This window comes from Dipodomys merriami, unplaced genomic scaffold, assembly GCF_024711535.1.
Source record: "Dipodomys merriami isolate MVZ:Mamm:240054 unplaced genomic scaffold, mDipMer1.0.p SCAF_9, whole genome shotgun sequence".
Classification (NCBI taxonomy): Eukaryota; Metazoa; Chordata; class Mammalia; order Rodentia; family Heteromyidae; genus Dipodomys; species Dipodomys merriami.
The window spans coordinates 61,999,026-62,022,999 of record NW_027206512.1 but is presented as its reverse complement, the minus strand read 5'-3'; the positions used below and the strand labels follow the sequence as shown (position 1 = coordinate 62,022,999).

Genomic DNA, 23,974 nt, shown 5'->3' with positions numbered 1-23,974 from the left:
GGCAAAAAAAGAAAGAAAGAAACTGTTTCCCCCAACTTTCTTAGTTCTGGGGACATCCTCTGCGAAGACCATGCTATGCAAGCTTGCACCAAATGTGTACAGTGTGGAACATGCATTGTCAAATTTCTCAGATACATAAACCACCACAGTAGAAGGGATTTTAAGGGTTATTCTATACTGGCTATATTCCTATCCACCCATCCATCCATCCATCCATCCATCCATCCATCCATCCATCCACCCATCCATCCACCCATCCACCCATCCATTCATCCATATCGTCTCATTGACCACCTTCAATGGGACAGGGACTCGGTCAAAATCTGGAGTTAGACAAGAGAAGACAGATGCGTTTCTTACATTCCAATGGAAAGAGATGGCAAATAAGCATGCACACAGACCAATATGAATATTTCAGAGAGCACAGAAAGTGTGGAGAAAAAGAAAGTTCTGTTTTAGGATACAGGGTTGAGTGCATGTGTAGCTGTTTAGGCCTGAGGACTTTTGAAGTGACTCTGAGGCCCTAGGCCTGGCTGGCTCTGTAAGCACACCTATTCATATATGCAAGGCTTCAGAACCATCTTTTTACATAGTAACTAGCATAACAAACTTAGTGGCAGAACTTATTCTAACAGCATTGGGGTAAAAAAATGAATGTAAACCATTTACCTTCATCCACTCCAACAACCTATATTAAATGAAGACAAAATAATGGTGAATGACTTTGGATGATAGGGAATTTAATATAATACTATGTGGTTTTGGAGCACTTGGTTGTTAGAATTGGGGAAAATATTTTGTTAGTGTAAATATTGTTCTAACAATGTCTAAAGCATCTAACAAATCAAAATTGTATACTCTTCATACAATGTAACAGATAAGCAGGATGTCTTGTTTGTGCATGATGGATTGTTCTCATTCAGAGGACAATTAATCCATAGTTATCAAGAGCTTAGAAATATGATGATCCTTCTCTATTAATTGCCTTGATGATAATCTTGTTCTAAGAACCACCCCCAAATTTGGTGCAAGCTCTATGTATAAGGTTGTTCAGTGTATCATTCTTAAAGTTTCAAATCACTAGACACAAACTACATTCCCAGATAAGTGATAATAGTTAATTTTGGTGCTATACTCATTTACTGGGATATTATGAGGCATTATAAATATGTATAGATGCCAGGAACAGCTGGCTCACATCTATAATCCTACCTACTCAGGAGGCTGAGGGTGGAGGATTGTATGGCAGCCCAGGTAGAAAAGCCACCATGTGATTCATCTCCAATTAACCACACAAAAACCGGAAGTGGTGCTGTGGCTCAAGTGGTAGAGCACTAGACTTGAGCACAAAGAGGCTCAGAACAGTGCTGAGTTCAAGCCATACAACTGACTAAATAAATAAATAAATATAGAGAGTGGAATAAGATTATACTATATGTATGCCTCAAGATAGACATTATAAAGGATCACAATTATGGCCCTATAGCTGAGTGCCAGTGATCCTAGCTGCTGAGGAGACCAAGACTAGAGGATCAAGACTCAAAGCCAGCCCAGGCAGAAAAGTCCAAGAGACTCTTTCTAATCAACAAAAAGTCAGGCTAGAGACATTGTTCAAGTGGTACAGCATCAACCATGATCAAGCAAGTTGAACAGGTTCCAGGCCCCATTACCAATACCAGTATACCAGCAAAAACATACATACAACAGTTGCCTTATGATACAGTTCTATGCCACAGAGTCAATACACACACTGTTTTTGTTGGATGAGGTCACATATTTTCACAGGTGTCTGAAGTCTAAGAAACATTAAAAATCACTGATGTACAGAAGGGATCCGGAGAGGCGGGCCATTTACTGAGGTTCCTAAGATATCATGCAGCTAAGGTGACCTTGAGCCAAGGTCTTTTGCTTCATAGATAAGAAACCTCCAATCTTGTCTGATACTAGCCAACAGACAGGCTCCTTTGTTTGAAGGAACTTGGCATCCCTTAGAGTTCCATTTCATGACGGATAGCAAAGCAAAGTAAGTCTAGGGATTAAACCGAAAAGGCTGTGAATCCATTCGAATGAGTGATTTCTAGTCTCCCCACTGAGTCTTCCTGGGGACTTTGAACCTGAGTTCAAAGAGCTCAATCAGATGCACCTGAGATCTCAGGGGCCTCAAAGGAGAGGGAAGGTGGCCCATAAATACCGCCGAAGCCTGCAGCGAGGGGGAGCGTCCTTTTAGTACATCAAAACCCAGCTGAGCTTTTGCTTGAGGGCTCTGAACTTGAAAAATCATGTGTAACTAGAATAGTAGAGTGAAATCTCTCTAGGTTTTCTACTTTAACATGCTTTTTTTTCTGTTAGAAAATAAACAGTAATGGTAATGGCTTATTACCTCTCTCTGTCTCCCTTTTATCTTCCACACCTCATCCCTTCTTTTTTTCTCTCCTTCCCTCCCTTCTTCCCTCTCTTCCTTCTCTTGCTTTCCCCCTCCCTGTCTTCCTTTAAAAAATATTTTCAGCCAGGTTGTCTCTGTTTTGGTTGTTTGTTTTTGTCATTTGTTTTTGTTTTGCTGATCCTGGCACTTGAACTCAGAGCCTGGCCATGGTCCCTGCGCTTCTTTTGTTCATGGCTAGTGTTTTACCACTTGAGCCACAGTTCTACTGTCTATTTGGTAGTTTATTGGAGATAAGAGTGTCACAGACTTCCCTGCTGGGCTGGCTTTGCTCCGTGATCCTCAGATCTCAGCCTTCCGAGTTGTAAGGATTATACAGGCATGAGCCTCTGGCACCTGCTATCTCTGCATTTTTTTTTTTTAACAGTCATGGCTGTGGGGAGAGGACTGGACTGGGGGATTTCAGGACTGGCCCTGTCTTCTGCAGTGGGAAGCCTAGAAGTTTTCTAGCTATCCAGGCCCTCACTTTTCTGCTAGGGCTTGGTAAGGATAAACGGAGTATACAATTCTCCACATTGGGAACTGGATAGTGCCATGTGGACTGATCTGAGGCAGGTAACTCATTGTTTGTGTTGAAATAGACTCAATAAACACTCAATGTACAGGTGTGGCATTCACCCTTCTCTAAGGGCAAAGAAATGTCACTTTGTCTGATTTGTGGCAGAGGAAGCAGAGCTCTGGGTGGGTGGCGGTGCTTGCTGAAGTTCACAATGACTAGTGGGTCCTCGTGATTTACACCCAGATCTTGGTGACACTGCCTTCCTCTTACTACTTTGCAGCCTTGTCTTTTTTTGAGAACAAAACAAAGGTGCAGTGCAGTTTCCAGCATTTTACTTTGGCAAGGCTGGTGTTTGGAAGCCATGGAGAGGGGGCAGGAACTGAGCAGTGACCCATGGACCTGGCTTCCTCCTAACTGAGCCAGTCAACAAGGAATGGACAGGTGGCATAGCATGTCTGTTGAAAATCTGAGTCTTCTTTTACTTTAGTTTTTCTCTTGAGATGCATGTTGAATAGGACTACTGTGAGAATAAAATATGACAAAGGAAAGTAAATAGATCCTGTTCATTATAGCTACTTAAGGTACAAAGATGACCTCCCACCCATCTTAAAAATCCAAGACAAAATAGTTACTTACTTTACTGAAGTCTTTCAGGCTTATCTGCCTGCAAGAAAAGGAAATCTTGTGTTAAATAAAACACAATTATTAATGACCGAGATAAAACCACTCTGAACCCTTTATAAACCTTTGATTACGTTTTCATTGCCAAATTAGCAGCCCGTAGTCCACTGTGATATTTATCACTGTGTTATAAAATGAAAGCAGGTTGTTTTTTTCCTCATAATTTTCTAAAGAAAGGAAGAAGTTGTAAGTTAACATAAAAAGTGGTGATAGGAAAGGCATGAACACCCTTGCTTCTAATTTAGGGGAATTTAAATAACGTCATCCTTCCTCGGACTTGACTTCCAAAGTCAGGCTTTCATTAGCACAGTCAGACTTACTATGAATTTGACTTTAAATCTCCCAGGTTTTTGCTTGGAGAAAATGCAGAGTTTAAAATATAAAATATCAGGTGGGATCTCACCAGGCCATGCACAAGTGAAAGGATGTGGGTAACAAAAAGGGAAACGAAATGGAACAAAATCCACCAAACAGAATGGTAATATATCGACAAGTCAGTTAACTCCTCTAAGTCTCCTTTTCCTCATGTGTAGAACGGCAACAAAAATATTTGCCTAGGGGGAATTGTTGCAAGAATTGGGAGAGATGGAAATGAAAGTGGCTAGCATTCAGTGGACTTGGTCCTTAGAATGTGTCTGGGGTCTGGTGAGAAAGCAAAGGAGGAGGTAGCTTAAGCATGTGGGCGTGTCACTGAAAGGACTGGAGGATGCTGGGAAGTCTGTGATGCCCTTATCAGGGAAAGGCTGTCCACGTGGAGCCTGTGAATGCATTGACACCAGGGAAGCTGACCCCAGGCTCACGCTGCTCAGGTGATACTACATCCCAGTCTTAGCCCTCCAGGCAGTAGGCAACCATCCCAAGACCCCACTGTTGGTAATGTCATCACCCATCTCAATACTGGCTCCTTTGCATCCTTCCCTTTAAGCTGGGCTTGCAGAAGGTAAAGAGATATAATTAGAGGTAATGAAGTAGAACAAACACCCATATTATTGATTGTCTTGCCCTTAAAAGAGACTAAGCTCAGGGTTTTTAATGTTTATCAAGGGTAGTGATGGATGAGTTATGTGGTTTCAGTTTAAAATACAGAATTGATTTTAGACTTCTTATATTACTTTTCAAAAGTCAAGACTTGTTCAACTCCATTTGTAGAAGGTTTGATCTGGGTTAGAGAACTAGATTATTTCCCACATATCATATACATGTGTGTGTGTGTGTGTGTGTGTGTGTGTGTGTGTGTGTGTAATTAACTAGGTTCACAAAAATTGTTAAAGGTTGCTTTGCTTACTAGGATTGAAACCTACTGTGTCAGAATCAAATATATTCAATTATGATGGATTTCACGCCATGAAGTGCATGTAGTGGAGTGTTGCATACTTGTCCCTAACCTGTGTCTCTTTATAGTTTGAAATTTGTGGCTTCAGAAAAGGTTGTTTTTGAAATTCATTACTTCAGTAAATCAATGTTTTGGGTGGTATTGGGGTTTGAACTCAGGGCCTCAGAACTTATCGGGCAAATGCCTGTCATTCAAGCCTTGCCTCTAGTCCATTTTTGCTTTTGTTTCTTTCTTTCAGACAGGATCCCTAGATTTTCCCTAGTCAGTCCTAGAACCTTGATTCTCCTACTTCTGCCAGCAATGGAAGATGGCCCTCCATTTTAAACTAGAACGTGGGAGATTCAGAAAAGTCTTCTGTACAGAGTCAGGGCAAGGTCTTCTTGTGTGCTGATGGTCTGTTCGTGCCAGCCTACTTTGCCGTGTGGAGCGTGTGTTTTTGTCAGGTGGTTTATGTTCTGTCTGCTGAAGGGGGCCAGTATGGTAAAATGATTCCCTTTTTAGTTCTCCTTCAGGTTATGTCAAGGAGAGAGTCTCAGTGTGGTGGTTAGAGGGTCCTAGACACCTGCCTAATACTTTTTCTTTTAACTGAGAGAAATTTCCCTCAGGTTTCAGGTTTGGAATTGAAACTGCTAATGCCACAGTTACTTATGGCTATGTCTTTCTTTTAAGTGGATTTATTTAAGTAAGAAAAATGAGCATAAAATCAGTGCCTGGATGTTCTAAAAATCGTGACTACCGTGGTACATACATAGCTGAGAATATCCAACCCAGCACGCTTCAAAATTCAAGGTTTTGAGCAGCCAGTGAATGATTTAAATGCCACTTTCTTAACTGAAGTGCTTTGAACCAGCGATGCCAAGACTTAGCTTTCAAAGAGAATGGCACAGCCAGCAGAGACAAATGAGGACTGCAAGACAATGGCTGGAGCCAGGACTGCCACCCAGGACGAACCGCGCCATTGTCATCATTGTCACCATTGTCAGTGGGGCAGCTGTCTGCTGCTCACAGTGGATGTCCTTGAAAGCTCCCATACATCAGTGTCATCGGCCAGAGGAGGCGGTCGGGCCGTGGTGCCTTCTGGAACATCTATTAGGAAGGGAGGGAGCACTATTCTGTGTGGTCACTGCGGATGTCCGGAGCTCTAATGTTCTGTTTTTGGAGCAATGCCTTCACCTGGCTATGTACACGTTGCGAGCCAAAGAGAGCCTGGCTAGAAAACCGGGACAAGCAGCTCCCCACACAGCTTCACCTCCAGCAGTCCCGCGTGCGCAGACCTCTCGACATCTTGTCCCCCTGGCCTTGAGCAGTTGTGCATGCGGGCCCCTTGGCACATCATGGCCCATTGCTAGGAAGACTTACAGGTGAGCCATGGACTGACTGGTCCCCAGAGGTGTGTCTGGGAATGGGCGCCCTGTCATAGGAGCTAAAGGATATGTGGAGAGCTCATCAAGGAGCCTCTGATTGGGTCAGGGAACTGATAAGGTCCACAGGCTGTCCAATGATCTTGAGGGTCATGAAGCTCTCCCATAGCAACATCTTTTTAATCCCTGTTCAGGGCACCCCAGCTGGTACCCTCTTTTGGGACCCCTCCCCTGTAGCAGGAACTCTGCTTAATTTTTTTCTTCTATACATATCTGCCATTTTACTTCTTCCTTTGTGTCTGTGGACTTGCTCCTTGAGAACATCGGGATAAAGGACCTAATCCAGATGCTGCAGATTTTCAAAATCAGTGTGATCTGGGTCGTTAGTCATGTTGTCCATCAAAGCCCTGTTTAAAATGAAGTTGAAGCTGGGTGCTGGTGGCTCACACCTGTAATCCTAGCTACTCAGTAGGCTGACATCTGAGAATTGTGGTTCAGAGCCAGCCTAGGCAGGAAAAGTTGGAAGTGGCACTGTGGCTCAAGTGATAAAATGCTAGCTTTGAGCAAAAGAAGTTCAGGCACGGTGCATAGGCCCTGGGTTCAAGCCCCAGGACTGGTGGGTACATGCATACACACAAACACACAAATATAATGAAGCTGAAAACATAACTGTCTGCCTATAGCAGAACTCCCCTTCATGGTGGTATTTCTGATATCTCTTACTGGGCTTTGCTTGGTTTATTTCCTCAGTGACTTTGGGTTGTTTATCTTCTCTCAATGTCCATGACCTTACGTTCAAAGTGGATGGGAAGTATTATTAACTGAGTGCTGGTGTGCCATCCATGAGACCTGGGCCTAAGAAAACCATGCTTTACATGGCTACTAAAATGAGTCCATAAATAAGATATAATCTTTGGAGATTTTTGTGGCAAAGAGATTCAGCCCGATTCTTATCACATCTAAGAGCCATTAAAACAATGTAAATTACAACTGTGGGAACCCAGTGATATAAGACATCAACATGGCAGCGGCGCTCGGTGGAAGTGTGGGCGAGTGATGTGTCCAGCTGCAGAGGGACTTGGGTGATGGAGGAAGCCCTGTATCCAACACTGGGCCTTGGTCACAGATTCCTAGAACCCTCTTCCTCTGGGTTCCTTATGCCATACCTAACAGTTACTTAGAAGTAGACTTGGCTGAAAAGCACAGACTCCTTACCTGGGTCCATGAACGAATTAAAGCAGGAGCGCTTGGCATGTGGGCCTCCACTGTGTATCTGTGTTCTTGCTTTGAATTGGTGCCTTGGCAGTTGTTTTGCTATTACCTTTGAATCCATGAAGGCCAGAACTGGTGAATCATCTCTTCATATAGAGGAGAGAGACTCCCCCTCTCCCCGCCATGAAAGGGAACAGCACAGACTGCACAGGCCAGGCTGCATGCCAGGCCACGGTGACTTGCTTATCTCTACCACACTGGTCCCTACCTGAGATAGCATTACAGAACCCTTCTCTGATGGCCAACCAGATCTCACGCTGGCCAGGACTGTTGTGTAGTGACCAACACTTTGCACCTCCTCCTCCGATTATTTTCTTATTTAAACCTACAGCTCATGTCTATATTCTGCTGTTACCAAATCTCCCTTTCCTGCCCTTCCCCATATCTCTTTATGTGGCAGCTGGAGGCATGGCTGGACCTGATAGGAGGAGGCCCAGGAGTTTGAACCTGGGGCCTAAAACTCTGGGCCCAGAAACAGAGCTGTGGCTCAAGTGGTAGAGCACTAGCCTTGAGCAAAAGTGCCCAGGCTGAGTTCAAGCCCCACAACTGACCAAAAAACCTCAAACAACAGTAACAACAAAAAACAAAAACCCTCTGGTTTTAGCTCTGGCTGCCCATGAGATTCACCTGGTGGAGCTTTAAAAAGTCTCAGTTCCCACCTGAGTGCAATTCAGATACCCTGGATCATACATTAAAAAGCAAGCAAATAGAAAAAATAAACAAAAACTGTCTGCCTGTCACTGGTGGCTCACACTTGTAATCCTAGCTGCATGGGAGCTGAGATATGAGGATTGAGGTTCAAAGGCAGTCCGCGCAAAAAGTCCCCATGAGACTCTTATCTCTAATAAACTACTCAGAAAAGTTGAAAGTGGCTCTGTGGTTCAAGTGGCAGATGGTACCCTTGAGCAAAAGAAGCTCAGAGACAGAGCCCAGGCCCTGAGTTTAAGGCCCAGGACTGGCACACACACACAAAAAGAGCAACTTTGGTGATTCCTGATCTGATCTGATTTGTTGCCTTTGGAAGCTGCAGAAGAAAAGAATATGAATCCAGCAGGTGCAGGCTGGGGAGTTTGGGCAGTGAATGAGCTGTCTTTCTTTGTGGGGTGGGAGGGCCAGGGTTAGATATACCTAGCAAGAACAGCACAAACAAAAAGGATTCAATAATCCCAGCTGCAATAATCACCATTAGTTATAAATACGTGCTGTGATGTATTTTCTGGAAATCATTGAATCTTCACATTAATGGCATTCTTTCTTAACCACCAAGGGGAAAAAAATCCTCGGATTAGGGAAAAGTTTTGGACAGGCTTTCCTAAGGTGATTTCATTTTCACCTGGGCCCATGAGCCTTCTAAGTTTGGGCCCTCCTGCACCCTGTAGCTTGCCTGGAAGCACCGGGCTTCTTTTCAGTGGGAACCTGTAGCATCTCTCTCTCTCCTGTTATCACGTCCGAAAGCTGTCCACAAGTGGTTAACTATGCGCTTGCAGGGAGGGAGGGCACAGACACCCTGAGCTGAGAACCGTGACCCCAAATCTATCACTCCAGACCAAGGAGAATCTATGTTTCAAGCAGGACCAGCAGAGAGGGCGGTCATCACAACACAAAGGATAGACGGAGCATCTCAAAAGACAGGTGTCCATGTTGGCTAAGAGAGTGAAAAGACAAGGGACAGTCACCAGACCGCCAGGAGGGACAGAGGTGGCACTGCAGCCTTTGAGACGCTGCTGCTGATCCTGGTAGAACCAGTGCTGACCACGTTTCCCACTGAACTCCAACAAAACCAGTGCTGACCATGTTTCCCACTGAACTCCACCAGGGCTTAAGAGCCGGACTGCGGGAGGAAGTTCCTGACTAGCTGGGCCTGGGCCCGGGCCTGGCCGCACACCTGCAGCCAGAAGCTCCACTCCACCTGGGCAAGGACGTGAAGGTTTGCTGAGCTCTGCTCTGCCTTCTTCTACCAGGTAACCGGGAAATTCAAATTCTCTTGGGGGAAAAAAGGAACTGCTCATTCAGGTGAGCCACACTGTGTGGTTAGAGCCAGCTGCTCACACGTGGGAACAGAGACTGGCCGCATCATCAGCCCTGATACCCGAGGGTTGGCGTGCTCAGGCTTATCAGTGATCATTTACACGGAAAGGTGGCATTGTGCTCACTGCAGCCTGGGGGCTGGGAGGCGGGATGGGGACTGGTCCTGGGACGGGCTGAAGCACTTTTGGGCTTTTAGATGCATTGCCTGTGGACGTTTAGCATTTTATGCCATCATTAATTCAGGCCTCAAGTGAGCAAGTCTTTCAATAGGACAAAGAAGCGCTATTTTCTGTGCAGATGAAAACCATAGATCCGTAAAACTATTTTCCCTGCAGCAATAACTGGCCCAGCCCACGGCGGTCTTCACAGAGGAGAGATCCTCCCGCCACCCCCCTCCCGGCACACCTCTCAGCCACGTCACCAGTGGCAATGCTAAGTCTCTTACCTGGGGCCTCTTGGGGCTTCTGGAAAGGTGTGGCAAGGTGTGCAGTTGTCCAGGGCTGATACTGGGGTCTCAGGGGGTGCTGTGGGTAAGGGCTGGTACTTCTTTGGGAGAGTGAGGGGAGGCCTGTGGAAAGAGTCCCAGAGGGGCCAGAACAGGTCTTCTACACAGCTGCTCCTCAGAGCCCCAATTTGCCCGCCCCCGCCCCCCGCTTCCAGCTGGAAGGGCACTGCTTTGTAGAGCAGGTGACTCCAACCTTGGCATCTTCCTTCCACTCCCTCCCGACTGTCCTCCTGGTCCTGGGTCCTTTCCTCCGGGGTGTGACACAAATCTCTACAGGTGTGCATATATCACCCTACCATCACTTTTCACTACAGGTGTCAAATATCACTTTCAGGACACCACTGATTTTAGCTGTAGGAGGCCTGGGAAAATTTCTCCCAGGATGGAAGATCTGAGTTTTGAACACTCCCTAAAGAAACACGAAGCTGTTTGGAAGTCAATGAACGCCTCACTCACCCATTTCCTCCAGCCTTTGGCTCATTCATTCAAAAAGCATCATCAGCCACCTTGGTAGGTGCTAGGTATGAAGACAGGAAGGAGACGCAATTCTGGGCTTGGGATGCTCTCTCCCAGAGGGAGGAGCAAAGGCTGAAGGACCACCACGTGTGGTCAGGGCTAAGGAGGAGGGACAGCAGGCTCAGGCAGAGCCACGGAAGAGGCCAGCTCAAGCAGATGCAGCCGCTCGTCTCCATTTGTGTATTGGCATTCATGTATGTCTTGGACATAAATGCATGCACGTACGTGAACATGTATTCATGCGTTCTAAGTCCCTTGATTTAATTCTAAGTCAGTTTTTACATTTGGATTCATATATATGGACATATCTCCATCCAAACCCATAGCTATCTATCTCCATCATCTCTATCTCTACTTCTTCCTATGTTTTCCCTATAGCTGTACTTCATGATTGTGAGAAACAGAAAAATAATGAAAAAAACCCCCACATTTAGGTAGAAACGGAGGGGAAGGCATATCAACTAGATGACAGTGGATGGGAGGATGAGCAAGCAGATGAATGAAGTCTTGTGTTAAGTTTTTCCAATACCAAATGTCTTCTTTTCAAGCACTGGCACATCTTATCCAAGTACAATATAAAAAGAAAATACGATGTTGATTGTCTTACCGAGGAGGTGGTAAAGGAATCTGATAAAAGGAAAGAAAATCCAAAATTAAGTATATTTCTCTTTGGGAAGGAGCACCAAGGGTTAATTTTGGTTTACAAATAGAAAAAAAAAATCTGACTAATTCTTACCTTGTTTCCTTTTGTGGGTCTGTCTCCTAAAACATAAAAGAGAGGTCACCAGTGAATATGGGAAGTGTCATTGGATGTTATTCTTATATAAGGTTCTGTGAAAATGACTCGGGTTTTCACACAGAACCCAGCACGGTCCTACACAGCTGACTTCTGGGGTTTTATTAAACTTCCCCTTCATTGTGCTAATGAAGAACCTGAGATATGGAGCAGTAAGCGCTTCACCTGCAGGGCCTAGCTAGTAACTGGAAGACTAAGCAATTCACTGGGGTGGGGTGACTCTCCTAGCCACTGGGCTTGTTGAGGGTTGATGTTCCTATATTTAACCATAATAATTAACACTGTCTATGTAATAATTAATGAGGGAAAGAATCGATTAAGACGCAATGAGTGGAGCTATAGTGACCAGACACTAATTATATTTAATATAATTTAACATTTAGTATTTTGATTTTCTATCCTTGTCTATAATCAGTCCCATTTTCTGCTTAGCCCCTTATGAAGTTACTTCTAAGCAGGAGAGAAAATAACATCAAAGAATTAGAAAAAATACCAGCATCCAACACCTTTGTTTAACGGATGAGCATGAGCTAAGAAACGGATGATATAGAATGAGTCCTCAGAACCAGCTCTCCCTAGAAAAGCCAGAGCGGGAGGCACCACAGATTGCTCTCTCTTCTAGGTAGTTTTATACCCACGATTCAATCCGATTCAAAGGTAAGGATAGAGCTGCTCCTCTGAGCTAAGCTGGGGACCAGGTGCAGAGGCCAGAACGTCCAGTGGGAGAAGGCATCTCACCGAGCTCAGCACTGGGCTGTCCACAGGCTACGTTCTAGGTTCTGGGCGCCATGGTAAGGTGATTGCCACTGCTCCTGACACCGACAGGTGCGTACTTGAGGTCATGGACGTGACTGCAAACAGCAGGAAAGCCCTGGGAATCTCAGGTACGGAGGGCCAGGGGAGGAGAGCTGAGTTAGGATGGAGGTCAGAGAAAGCCCACTGGAGGAGGGAGCAGCGTTGCTCATCTGTAAAGACGGCTGTGGCGAGTTATTCTGTGGGTCTGTGGGAGACATCCCAGGAAGGCTCTGACTCTAGTGACAGGAGTGTGACACCTCACCCGAATCCTGGCCCAGTTTGCTGCACTGATCTTCGTAGCTGAACAAGACAGCCAGGCCCTGAGTTCAAATCCTGGTATTAGCACACACGGAAAAGACTCCAAGCAGAGGTAACAGATGTCCCAATGTGATCAAAATCCAAACCATAAATGATCCCAGTGTGCTTTCACACTGCTAGTCGCGCTATGGGTACATCTTTGGCCATCTCAATGACATTACAACAAGCTTAGATTACAGGATGTTGCTTCTGGCACCAAATTAAAAGCCAGACCGTTATTTCCCCCTCATTTGATTGTTTATGTCATCAACTTAAAAGAGCTTCGTGGGGAAGATTTCTGATGCCTGACTTGATGACATTCCTTGTGAAATTAGCTTTGGCTCTCCAAGAGCTCTTAAAAAGAAAAAGAAATAGGGGAGACTGACTCCTGGCAATTCCGCAGGGAACATGGTATTTGTTTATTTTTAGACATACCTCTTCACCTCGCTTAGGTGGCTGTGATTTCTCTCTCTTATTCATTGACTTAGCCCTGAGCTCCCAGGCCCCTCTCTGTGGGAAGTCCATTCACTCTTTTCTTTTTTGCCTTCACACAAACTTGCTTTGTCTGTTTACAGCACTCTCCTACATTTTAATTCTTTAATTGGTGGACTAACAGGCCTGTACATAGATGCTTATACTCCATCACAGGCTGAGAAAGGAGTGAGCAGTATGTACTCAGCAAGAAAGGCGGGAGGGACTTTGTACACTTCATGGCAAGCAGTGTGTTGAGTAAATGAGTTAAAGCAATTTAAGGCATGGTCTTAAGGCACCCCTGCAGTTACAGTTGTTGCTGTTGTTGATTATTATTATTACTTAATGGAAAATTAGAGGCAATGTATATTTGCACTCTTAATTAAGTACACAGTCTGAAATGCAATAAGTTTCCTGTCTGTCCAGTGAGAGGACCAAATGGTTGCTCAGTCTCTTCCGACCGTTTCCTGTGGAGGAGACTGGAAGGTGTGCCCTCTGGTGGCCAGAGTTTTCACTGTCGACCTCTCTGGAGAGACGTGGCTTTTGCTTTTCCTTCTTCAGATCTGTCAGGCAGGGAAGTTCAGGGCTTTGGGGTTGTGGATGCCAAAGGTGGGCACAGCATGTCTGCCTGCCTGATGGATCTTGGGTTGACACTGCCCTGCACAATTTGTCAGGGAGAAATGAACTTCGCAATGTTAGGTGAGCAAGCTTCTTGGAGATAGCCTGTTGGTGACGTGTTGGAGGACCTGGTTGTTAAATACAGCCACCATTAAAGATCAGTAATGTAAATGCACCATTAGCTGAGGATAGTCACCCCTCTGGTATCCATGCTGGGCATTTTGTCTCAAACATTGTTGTACGATGAACTGGCATTTCTTCCCAAGTTCATATTCATGAGCACGTTGCATGCTGAGAGTATGTACACCATGGGAACTGGCAATCTACACATCAGAGTTTTACTTGTTTTGTGGCTTGTCCACACTGAAGACAGCTTTATGAAGAAAATGTTTCTAAGGTCAGTGTGGAAGTGTGTGGCGCCTGAAGCCATTTGGTTTTGAACAATGGGAAAATGGAGAAAGTATGGTTGTGGTTCTGGGATGATTTACTGACCTGTTACTGAGCTCCCAGACTCAGACATGTGCTGCTAGTATTTGGCTCAGCTCAGAAGTTGTGTTTGTTATTGTATCAATAGATACAAGGATTTGGCAAAAAATCATCAAAAACATTGAAGATTGACTAGCTTGAGCCAAGAGTGGTGTGCAAACCTGTAATCTCTACATTTGGGAGGCCAAGGCTGGAAGATCACAGTTCAAGGTCAGCCTGGATTATTGTAGCAAGATCCAACCTCAAAAGAAAAAAATTGTGTTCACTGAATGATGATCAAGGGTATATATCTTCCACAAATTATTATTATTTTTTGATACTGTACTAGGACTTGAATTGAAGGCCTGGGTGCTGTCCCTTAGGTTGTTTTGCTCAAGGATGGCACTCTATCACTTGAGCCATAGCTTGACTTCTGGCTTTTTGCTGGCCTGAACTTTCCTACACAGGCTGGCTTTGAACTCTGTTCCTTAGATCTTAGCTTCCTGGGTAGCTAAGATTACAGCAAGAGCCATCAGAACCTGGTTTCACCATGAATTTAAATTGTGTGCTACATATCCTTTCATAAGCAAAATGTATCAGAGACTTACATGCATATATATATATATATTTTTTTTTTAGATATCCAGTGGCTCTATGTTTCTTGCAGTTTGTGATCTACTTCCGTTGCTAAGAATGATGAGCTGGACAACTAAATTTAAGTTGCCTTGCTTCTCTGAGCTTTTTGCATCCTCATCTAGACTTCAAAGGGTTGAGAAACAAGATAAGAAGCAAGAATTCATCTTCTGACAGAAGGAGCAGTAATGCACTAGGTAGCGGTAGGAGCTTTGACATCATTTGAGTTGGGTTTCAGCCCATCTGTGTCACTTCCTGAGTGACCATGGACAAGTTACTTAAATGTTCTTTTTTTTGGCTGTCCTGGGTCTTGAACTCAGGGCCTGGGTGCTGTCCCTGAGTTCTTTTGCTCAAGACTAGCGCTCTACCACTTGGAGCCGCCGCTTCCCTGGGTTTCAGTTTCAGTGGCTGTGAGGCCCAGGCAACAGCATCGAGTTCTGTGGATGGTTAGGGTTAAGTAAAATAATATTTAGTTTTCATTTTTGCTTCCAACCAATTTGTGCTAATGTTGGCATTCCCCTTTATCTATGAAATACAATCATGCAAGTCCACAATTTTAGGAGCAGACCATCCGTGTAATGTTCTGTAATTAGAGAAACAGACTTTGGACAAAATTGGATAAGACCTGGCCTCAATCAAAAAATTTATTATGTCTGGGAGTTTTATGATATGCGAAAGTGAACCATTAGGGTTTCGTGTCCTGATGATGAATTATGGAAGAGTCCAAAGAAGCAACTTAGAACGCAAGTGGCTAATAAAGTATATCTGGCAGGGCCTTCTCGGGGAGCAGCACGCCTATTGAAACCTTTGGAATTCATTGCAGCAGTAAATGACCGAAAACAATTGTTTGGGGTGCAGTAGGGAGGGGGTTACGCCAAGCGAAGCTAAGGATAGGCTACAGCAGCTCCTTAAATAAGGTCTGAGGTTCAAGATGGAGCACAATGGCTTTTACAGCTCTCAGGCTGGGGTTGCTGGGGAATGGGGGAAGAGGACATTTCTCTAACCCAACCCGGGGACAGTGTTCTCTGCTGAGTTGGGCGTGTCAGGATGGGAGGGTAAAGGGATAGGCTAAGGGAGGATGGGCCAGGGGTGTGTGTGTGTGCGTGTGTGTGTGTGTGTGTGTGTGTGTGTGTGTACGTGTGCACGCGTGTGTGTGTGTGTGTGTGTGTGTGTGTGTATGTGTGTATGCATGCTGGAGACGTGGGGTTCTCTTACATTTCTGTAGACAGGATAGGAAGGCCCAAGGAAGGAAGATAACTCATCTCTATTTAGAATGAACTGGGACAGAAGCCTCCAGACCTCCTGACTTGCCGCTGCCCTGGGCCTTGCCTAAGGGGAGGGTGACAGAGGCCGCAGGCTCCAGGGCTCTGTGACACCAGACACAGAAGCAGTGACTGGTAGCACAGTATCGCCATGGCTCCAGCAGAGGGCGCATGTAGCTACCCTGTGGTGTTACCACCGTCACTGTGGACAGTGCTGTGTGTAGAACTGGGATTCATAAATCGTTAGTAGCTGGGATGGATGGCTTCTGCTTATAAATTCATCAGGTTTAAACCACACAGATGGGACCAGAGCTGTGGTGGGGTGGGAAGAAGGTCCCCGGGCTGGGAGAAGGGCTGAGCCTGCAGGAGGGGGGAGAGAGCCGTGAGGGTCTTACTGAGCTCCCCTCCTACCGCACACACACAGGGCGGTAACTGGGTCCTGGCTTTTGGGTTGGTCATCACCTTTCAAACAGACAGATACTTGGTGATGTATGCAGAAGGAATTTAGAGAAGTTACTTGTGGTTGGTCTCATAGCTCGGAATCAGTAACGCTGGGACTTGAACCCAGGACTCCTTGTTCCCCAATCTAGTGTGGAGGCGATTCCCTCCTGAGCACCGAGGGTGTGGCTTTGCTTCCTGGGGGCCTGTGGTCTCAGTACCTCAGTACCCAGGGCAGTGGGCAGCCCTCCTGGAGGGACAGTACTTTCCCCAGGTGGAACTTAGTACACCTGATTTTGAGTTCCTCAGTTTGATGATAACCCCTGGTGCTCAGGGACCAGGCACAAAGCCAACCCAGCACTTAGCCCTGACACCAGAGCCACAGGACGATATGCCTCCCCGGCTTAAGAACTCTGTCTGGTTGGATAAACAGATACATAAAGAGTGCTTACTGGGCTGGGAAGGTGGCTCAGTGGTAGAGCGCTTGCCTTGCATGCCTAAGGCCCTGGGTTCCATTCCTCAGCACCACATAAGCAAAAATAAAAGAAAAAAAAAAGCCGGAAGTGGCGCTGTGGCTCAAGTGGTAGAGCGCTAGCCTTGAGCTGAAGAGCTGAGGGACAGCGCCCAGGCCCAGAGTCCAGGCCCCACGACTGGACCCCCCACCCCCAAAAAAGAGTGCTTACTGTGGGACTTACGGTGCATTGAGCAATTAAGGAGCAGCAGGTGCAGGTCATGATGAAGTCAGCATAGTCTCCTCCCAACCTTCTCTTGGCACACCCAGAATATTGGATTGGAGACCCCGCCCCATGGGCCCCCATATCCATGGGTGCTCAGTCCCTACTATAAAATATGGCACAAAATTTGCACAGCACCAAGGGCGCTGGCCTGTATGCGGGAGATTTCGTCTGGGTGACGTGTAATACCTCCAGCCGAGGAGATGCTACGGGAATCGTGGCTCTGCTTCCTTGCGCAGGGAGGAAGTGGCAGGAAAGAGTCTGCTCAAGGGGACACAGCAGTTTTGCTCCAATATTTCTCCTTGGTGGTTGGTTAAACCTACTGATCTACTGGAGTGTAGAACCCACAGAGATGGAGGGAGGAGCGTACAGCGACGATTAACAGACCAGTTCCATGTCTATTACTCAGAGTCTCCGTTTTCATGTTGTGATGTAGGAGGCGGAATGAGGGCAAATAAGTAGGGAGGGAGGAGAGCAGGCAAGCTTCCCTTCCCCCACCAGTCCTCAGGGGTGGGCGGGGAGGCGGGCAGACCCCACAGATGAAGGGGACGATGACCCGGGCTCCTCCAGAGGTAGCTTGCTGCAGTTGACGATCTGCCTCAGAAGATGCACACATGTTCTTACTGTCACCACTAAATACCAACCAGGATAGGGAGTGAACCTGCGTGCTCGTCCATGAGTGAGTGAAAATGGGTGTATGTCGACGGCTATAAAGAGGAACGGAATCCTGCCAATTCTAGCAACAGGGATGGACCTGGAGGACCTCACCCGGAAAGACCTGCACTGCACATCCTCTGCCGCAGGTGCAGGCTAAAGATCAAAAGAAGAGCCGGGTCTGCGTGTAGAATAGGGATTATTAGAGGAGAGGTTGGATTGGATGACTGTGGGTTGAAGTGTCATTGTAGGGGTTGGTTAAATCTACAGGTGTGGTACCCACGGAGCCAGAGGGCTCCGACTGACTGACTGTATAGGAAACGGGACCGCTCACACATACAGTTAATATACATCAATGCAACAGCAAAGCACATGACCCCGTTCGCTCAGGAAACTACTGGGAAGGGAAATGGATATAAAGCGACAGCAGAAGACACTGCGTCGCTGGCAACCATTCTACAGAGTCCCAGTACCAGGGCAGAGGAAGAGGATGGGGAAGAGGGGCGGGGGGGGGGGGGAGGGGAGGGTTCCCAGGTTCCAGCATGTTCTGGAAAAGTATCCAGCAAAGAGGTGCTGACTCTTGTTTAACTCAGTGTTTCCCAAGGTTAACGCATCCTGAGTCCCTTCTGCACAATGTAGATGCTGTGGGCTCTGGAGAGCCAGGGCCTGTGGGGAGAGGTCACAGGAGGACAGTGTGTGTGTGTGTGTGTGTGCGCGCGCATGTGTGTGTGTGCTGACTTGGAAAGCGGCCCTGTGCCCACAGGTGCCCTCCGGTGTCCCCGCAGACGCCTGCTCCTCATCACAATGAGGGGCTGCGTGGCGCGGTCACTGGTGAACAGAGGCACCCGTTCTCCTGCTGGCCTGTGTGTGAGCCTCGCAAGCTTGGAGTCCACACGCAGGCGGACTGGCTTGGCCCGCTGGCCTGGGCCGCCTCTGGAGTTAATTCTCAATGTCCTGAGCCACCCAGTCCAGAGCAAACAGAGCCGATCCAAAGCTACACAGAAAAAGTATTTACATACACACAGACACAGACACACACACACACACACACACACACACACACACACACACACATATCAATTGATAGCTTCATATATATCTATATAGATATAGAAGGTTTATGTATACATCCATATGAATAGATCTATAATTCATATTTATGTATCTCTATATAACTACTGGTAGATCTATTGATAGATGTATCCATATACCTATATCTATATATGTACATCTATATAAAAGGTCTATATAGATGTATGTATGTATGTATCTGTCTACAGAGATTATTTTGAAATGGTTGTATGGTGATTTTGTCTAGTAGTTCCTGTATTGGATCTTAGGAATTGGAGTGTTCCTTGGGGAAATGTTACTTGGATGTTCTACGGCTTTAATGATTGAAAACCTTGCTTTGAATTCTCCTCCTGTGTGTGACTGTTCTGTTCCTCTGTAGGGAAACACTCATGGCCCCAGCGATTGGACGCCCTTCCAGTTCTGAGTCTTATTTTTTCCTCTGCAGCGCTGAGAAAGATCACTACTCTGCAGTCTGTTCTCACGGGAGTTTTAATCAAGTTTGCAGCATTCACTCAGATCCCTGCGTAGCAATGCCTGGGTTGCTTTTGAGCCATGAGTTGTGGCTGAAACAAATTGAAACCCCAGGATGACAGGAGATGAATCTTGAATTCATTTCTGATCAACCCTAAGACCCAAGGCTTGCTATTTTTGTTACAGATGCAATTCACAGACTACCAAAGGCCATCACTGTGATGTGTGTGTTGCCAACTTCTACCACTAGGGGCGGTAGCTCGGGTCTTGGGTGCTAGGCCATTGGTTTAGATGAATGGGAGACAGCAAACCAGAGGAATTAATTTATGGAATTAATTTGCATTTTGGCAAATTCCTTGTGCCCTGGGCACCTCTCTGCAGAGGAGTAAACACACGGTCTGGTTCTTGGCTCCAACTACGTGGTGCTTGACCCTGAGCAAGCCACCTCGCTTGCTAATCCTCACGGAGGGAGTGTGTGCAAGCAGGTGAACTCCAAACTCACCTCTGAATCTCATTTCTTCAGCAGCTGAAATGACCGAAAAGCAAACCAGGACAAAGGCCTTTTGCGGGCACTGTGTGGAATTCTATTTTGCTTCTTTTCAGCCAAGCTTGTATTTCTGGATATACGTGCTCATTCGCCTACGCATAATTCTCCTTTTTCTTTTCTTGGGTGGTTTATTGTATTTCTGTATAAATTCACAGCTGAATATAGTGTGCTTGTCATTTCAAAGGAAATTGGTTTAGAGTTCTTGCTTGGTTCACATCCAGGGCAAAGAGAAATGCATTTTAGAGACCTTTATTCTCAGCTTTGGTTTTTCTCCGGAGCTAAGCCATGTCACATTTGAAAATTACAGCTCCGCTCTGAAAATGAGATTTCTTCTGAATCTCTGGTTAATGGGAGTAGTTCATCACCACCAACTTCTCCTGTAACTATTTGCCTCCAGATAAACTCTCTTTTCTAGGAAAAGAAACACAAGACAAAGCAAAGCAAACACACAAACAACAACAAAACTGGTCAGCCTCCAAGGGGAGAGAAGTCCTTAAAATCTGATGGGCTGCAGATAATGTCAGAATATGATCGCAAGAAAAATCAGACAAAATGCACATTAGCGTAAGTCTATAACTGCTCAAGTTGATGAAAAATGTCACCGTGGAGATCTCCCATTACTGAACCAAGTGACACCTTTTCTATGACATTTTGTGAGAATGACTAAATCACCTTTGCATCAACATTTTGCAATAAACACATAAATCACCCAAGGGTTTTCCAGTGAGACACCTGATCCTCAATGTGGAGGTATCCATTTTAACCCTCCGGTTTTTAGCTTCTTCCTCTCTGTTGTGTCTTATGCCAGGCTCACACTGGTCACTTTTGGAATGTAGGAGATGAAGATTAACTCGTACAGAAGCTGTCTTCTACTCCGCCTCCCAGCCAGCAATCCTAGACCCCAGTGAGCCTCAGCAGGGTCTCTCTGAACTTCCTGACTCTCCTGACACTGGGGTTTGCTTTAAGAAGCAGTTATACTTGGTTGCCATACCAACCAATGTCCCCACCCTGGGAGATACACCCTCAGCAAGCTCCCTGACAAGCTGGTTTGCTGGTTACAGCACATAAGGAGTTTGTTTCACTTTTTGCTTCGACTACCAGGAAGCTCAGTTGAAAAATCAAACTGCTTTTCATGGAAAGTGGCAATTATGTCAAGAGAAGCAAAAATATTACACATTTCACCCAAGAATGAAAATATATCATGGCGGGTAGCAGAACTCAAAGTCAGGGGCTATGTACCTCAAAGTTGGGGGCTATGTACCACTTTAAAAAATAAAGAAAATTTCTGAACTTCAAAAAATGGTACAAGGCGTTTGCAACAGATCATGTCCGTCTAAGTGTCTAGTGCCTCTTGTTCAAGGTCATTCTTCCCCCATCTTGTCTGTCCTCCCTCCTCCAGACTCACCTGACATTCCCACTTCCTTTATGATGTACAGACATGGAGTATTCTGACTCTGTTACTGTCTTACTCTAGCGTCTGAATTTCTTTTGTGAGAGGGGTTGAGAGGTTCACTCTGCCGAGATTCACTCTGATATATACTAACTACATTTGAGCCAACTTAAATTGTGTAGATGAGCCAATACCTCTGTGTGTGACTGTATGAAGGGCTGTAAATTTTGAGTGGTCACTCTTACGAAGGGCCAGTGAGGAGCAGAGATGGAAAGCTGTCCTGTGCTGAGCTGGCAGGATGGAGGGAATCAGCTAGAAAACCTCCACGCTGTGCAGTGGAGCAGGGGGAGGAGGGCCCTTTCTGCATGGCTGTACCACATCCAGCTTAGCAGCCAAAGTGAGCTGTCATCTGACCTTTCCTACTCAGCAGTGTGTGTGTGTGTGTGTGTGTGTGTGTGTGTGTGTGTGTGTGTGTGTGTGTGGCATTTGTGTGTGTGCTGTGCTGGTCCTGGGGCTGGAACTAAGGGTCTGCTCTCTGACCCTGCGCTTTTTTGTTCAAGGCTAGCACTCTCCAACTTGAATTGCACCCCACTTCTGTTTTTTTGGTGGTTAACTGGAGATTAGAGCCTCACAGACTTTGCTGCCTAGGCTGGCTTTCAACCACTACCCTCAGATCTCGGTCTCCTTTAGAAGCTAGGATTAAGGGCATGAGCCACTGGTACCCGGCCCTGCTCAATGTTTGCAAGAAGAAGGAATCACTCAGAAAGGTGGCGTGCCCTGGGCAAGCTGTGCCTGGCTCCCAGCTCCTCTCCTTGTTCCGTGTACTGTGCTCTCCGCTGCTGCATGTCCCTTATTCACCCCTCCACCCCTTCGCCCTGACACCCGTGGTGCCTTGCGACTCGGGTGGGCAGCCCTGCCCTCTCCTTTCTGGTGGGGGAGGTCCAGTGTGGGTCAGAGCAAGGCCGGAGAAGGGCTGGGCACTGAGCTTCAGCCCTGTGGTGTTTGTCTGCGGAGGCCTGGGCTCGGCCTGCAGCGCTGGTGGACACCGCAGGAGATGGGACTTGAGGGGAGGAAGTTAGGTTACGGCAGGCGTGTCCTTGACCGGGGGATGGCAGGACACCTTGGCTCTCCTTCCTTGGCTCACCCGCTGACCACCGACTGCCCCGGCTGAAACCAGAAGCCAGACAAACCTTTCCTGGCTGCCAGTTGTTTTCCTGGGGTATTTTGTCATCGTGACAAGATGGTGGAGGCGAGAGCCCCCTTGTGAGGGGTCAGTGCTGTCCTCCTCCCCCCGGGGGCCTCGGGGTGCTGCCCGCCAGGGCGTCTGCACCCCAGCCCTGGCCCCTCTCCACCCATCCTGGGCCTCCTCCATTCCCTTGTGAGTCAACGTCCTTACAGGGAGACGTTAGGAAGACATCGCATAATCCAGCATCAGAACTTAAAGGGTGAGTCCAGTGTGCTTCCCAATTAGGAAACGTAAAGCACAGGACGGCCATTCCTTCCCCACTGCACACAAGATGCCCAGGGCCCACGGGACAGGGGAGGGGGCTCCGTGGTGGAGAGCAGCCGATTTTCGTTCCGTAGCTGTCCTCCATTTGTGCTTCTCCTGCCAGTGGAATTGATTCTTTCCTTACAGGCTTGATTGAGCCTGTACTTCCCTCTTCAAATTCAATATATATATATATTTTTTGCCTAAAGCTTTCAAACAATTAATTGACTTTAAAAACATTAGATTTCTATCTTGTGGGTTTTTTTTTTCCAGGTAGATGCTTGGAGAAATAACATAGTTCCATAGTCCATGCAATCTATATCTGTTTGAAATGATTCCCTCCTTAAATTATTCCATAGAGAACATGAGCTGGCCCTATCGATTTCTTCATCAAGAAGGGGAGGCAAGGAGCTTTTTGTCTCTAGAACTAGATATCTATTTCCAGACAGGGAGCTGAACAGACCGCCGTGGGGAAGATAACCCATGGCCAGAGACAGAGACACAAGGCCGCCATCTTGGAAGTGAGCACACCGCTGTCATACTCAGCGTTCAGAGTTTGGGGATGTGACTTTACCTGCAAGGTGTGGGCTTCTGCTGTGCTGGGAGTGGGGTTCGCATGCCTGTAGGAGACAAGATGGCGCCATTAGTTCTTCCATGAGGACAGTGCCACCCCCAGAACTCCCCTGGCCACGTAGCTAGGGGTGAATGCGTATGGACACACAGCTCTTAGCAGCTGCCACTGTGAGCTGGTGCTTGGCCAACACGTGCCTGTAGGCACAGCTGCATCTTGGGTTTATTGGGAATAAAAAGACTTGGGTCTAAAACCCAATCCTCTCTCTTATGGCTGTGAAATTTTGGAGAGAGCACTCAGCATATTAGGAACCTCATTTGTTTTGGCTGCTGCTGGGGCTTGAACTCACAGCCTGCAGCTCTCACTTAGCTTGTCATCGCCTGAGGTTGGTGCTCTACCACTTGAGCCACACCTCCACTTCTGTCTCTGGCCTGGTTAGTTGGAGATGAGTTCTTGGCTGCGTATGTTCTGTACTGACTTTGAACCATAATTCTCAGAGCTCAGCCTCTGAGTAGCTAGAAGGACAGGCATGAGCCATGGGCGCCGGGCCGCAGGGATTGTAGCCTGATCATAGAGAAGTCAGTGTCTACGGCTGTGTCAGCATGGAGGTCAGGATGACAGGGGGCGGGAGCTGAGA

At 46.6% G+C, this 23,974-nt stretch overlaps 1 protein-coding gene across 1 annotated transcript in view; it reads right to left on the bottom strand.

Annotated features, from left to right (window-relative positions):
• The window catches only part of Clnk (cytokine dependent hematopoietic cell linker), a 120,654-nt gene that overhangs the window by 14,954 nt on the left and 81,726 nt on the right, over window positions 1–23,974 (bottom strand). Inside the window, exons 7-12 of the mRNA XM_070013233.1 lie at window positions 23,341–23,386; window positions 11,372–11,397; window positions 11,243–11,262; window positions 10,060–10,182; window positions 3,576–3,603; window positions 670–688 (exon numbers count right to left, since the gene is read on the bottom strand). Of these exons, the coding sequence (XP_069869334.1) occupies window positions 670–688; window positions 3,576–3,603; window positions 10,060–10,182; window positions 11,243–11,262; window positions 11,372–11,397; window positions 23,341–23,386 (262 nt within the window). The remainder of the gene's footprint in view (window positions 1–669; window positions 689–3,575; window positions 3,604–10,059; window positions 10,183–11,242; window positions 11,263–11,371; window positions 11,398–23,340; window positions 23,387–23,974) is intronic.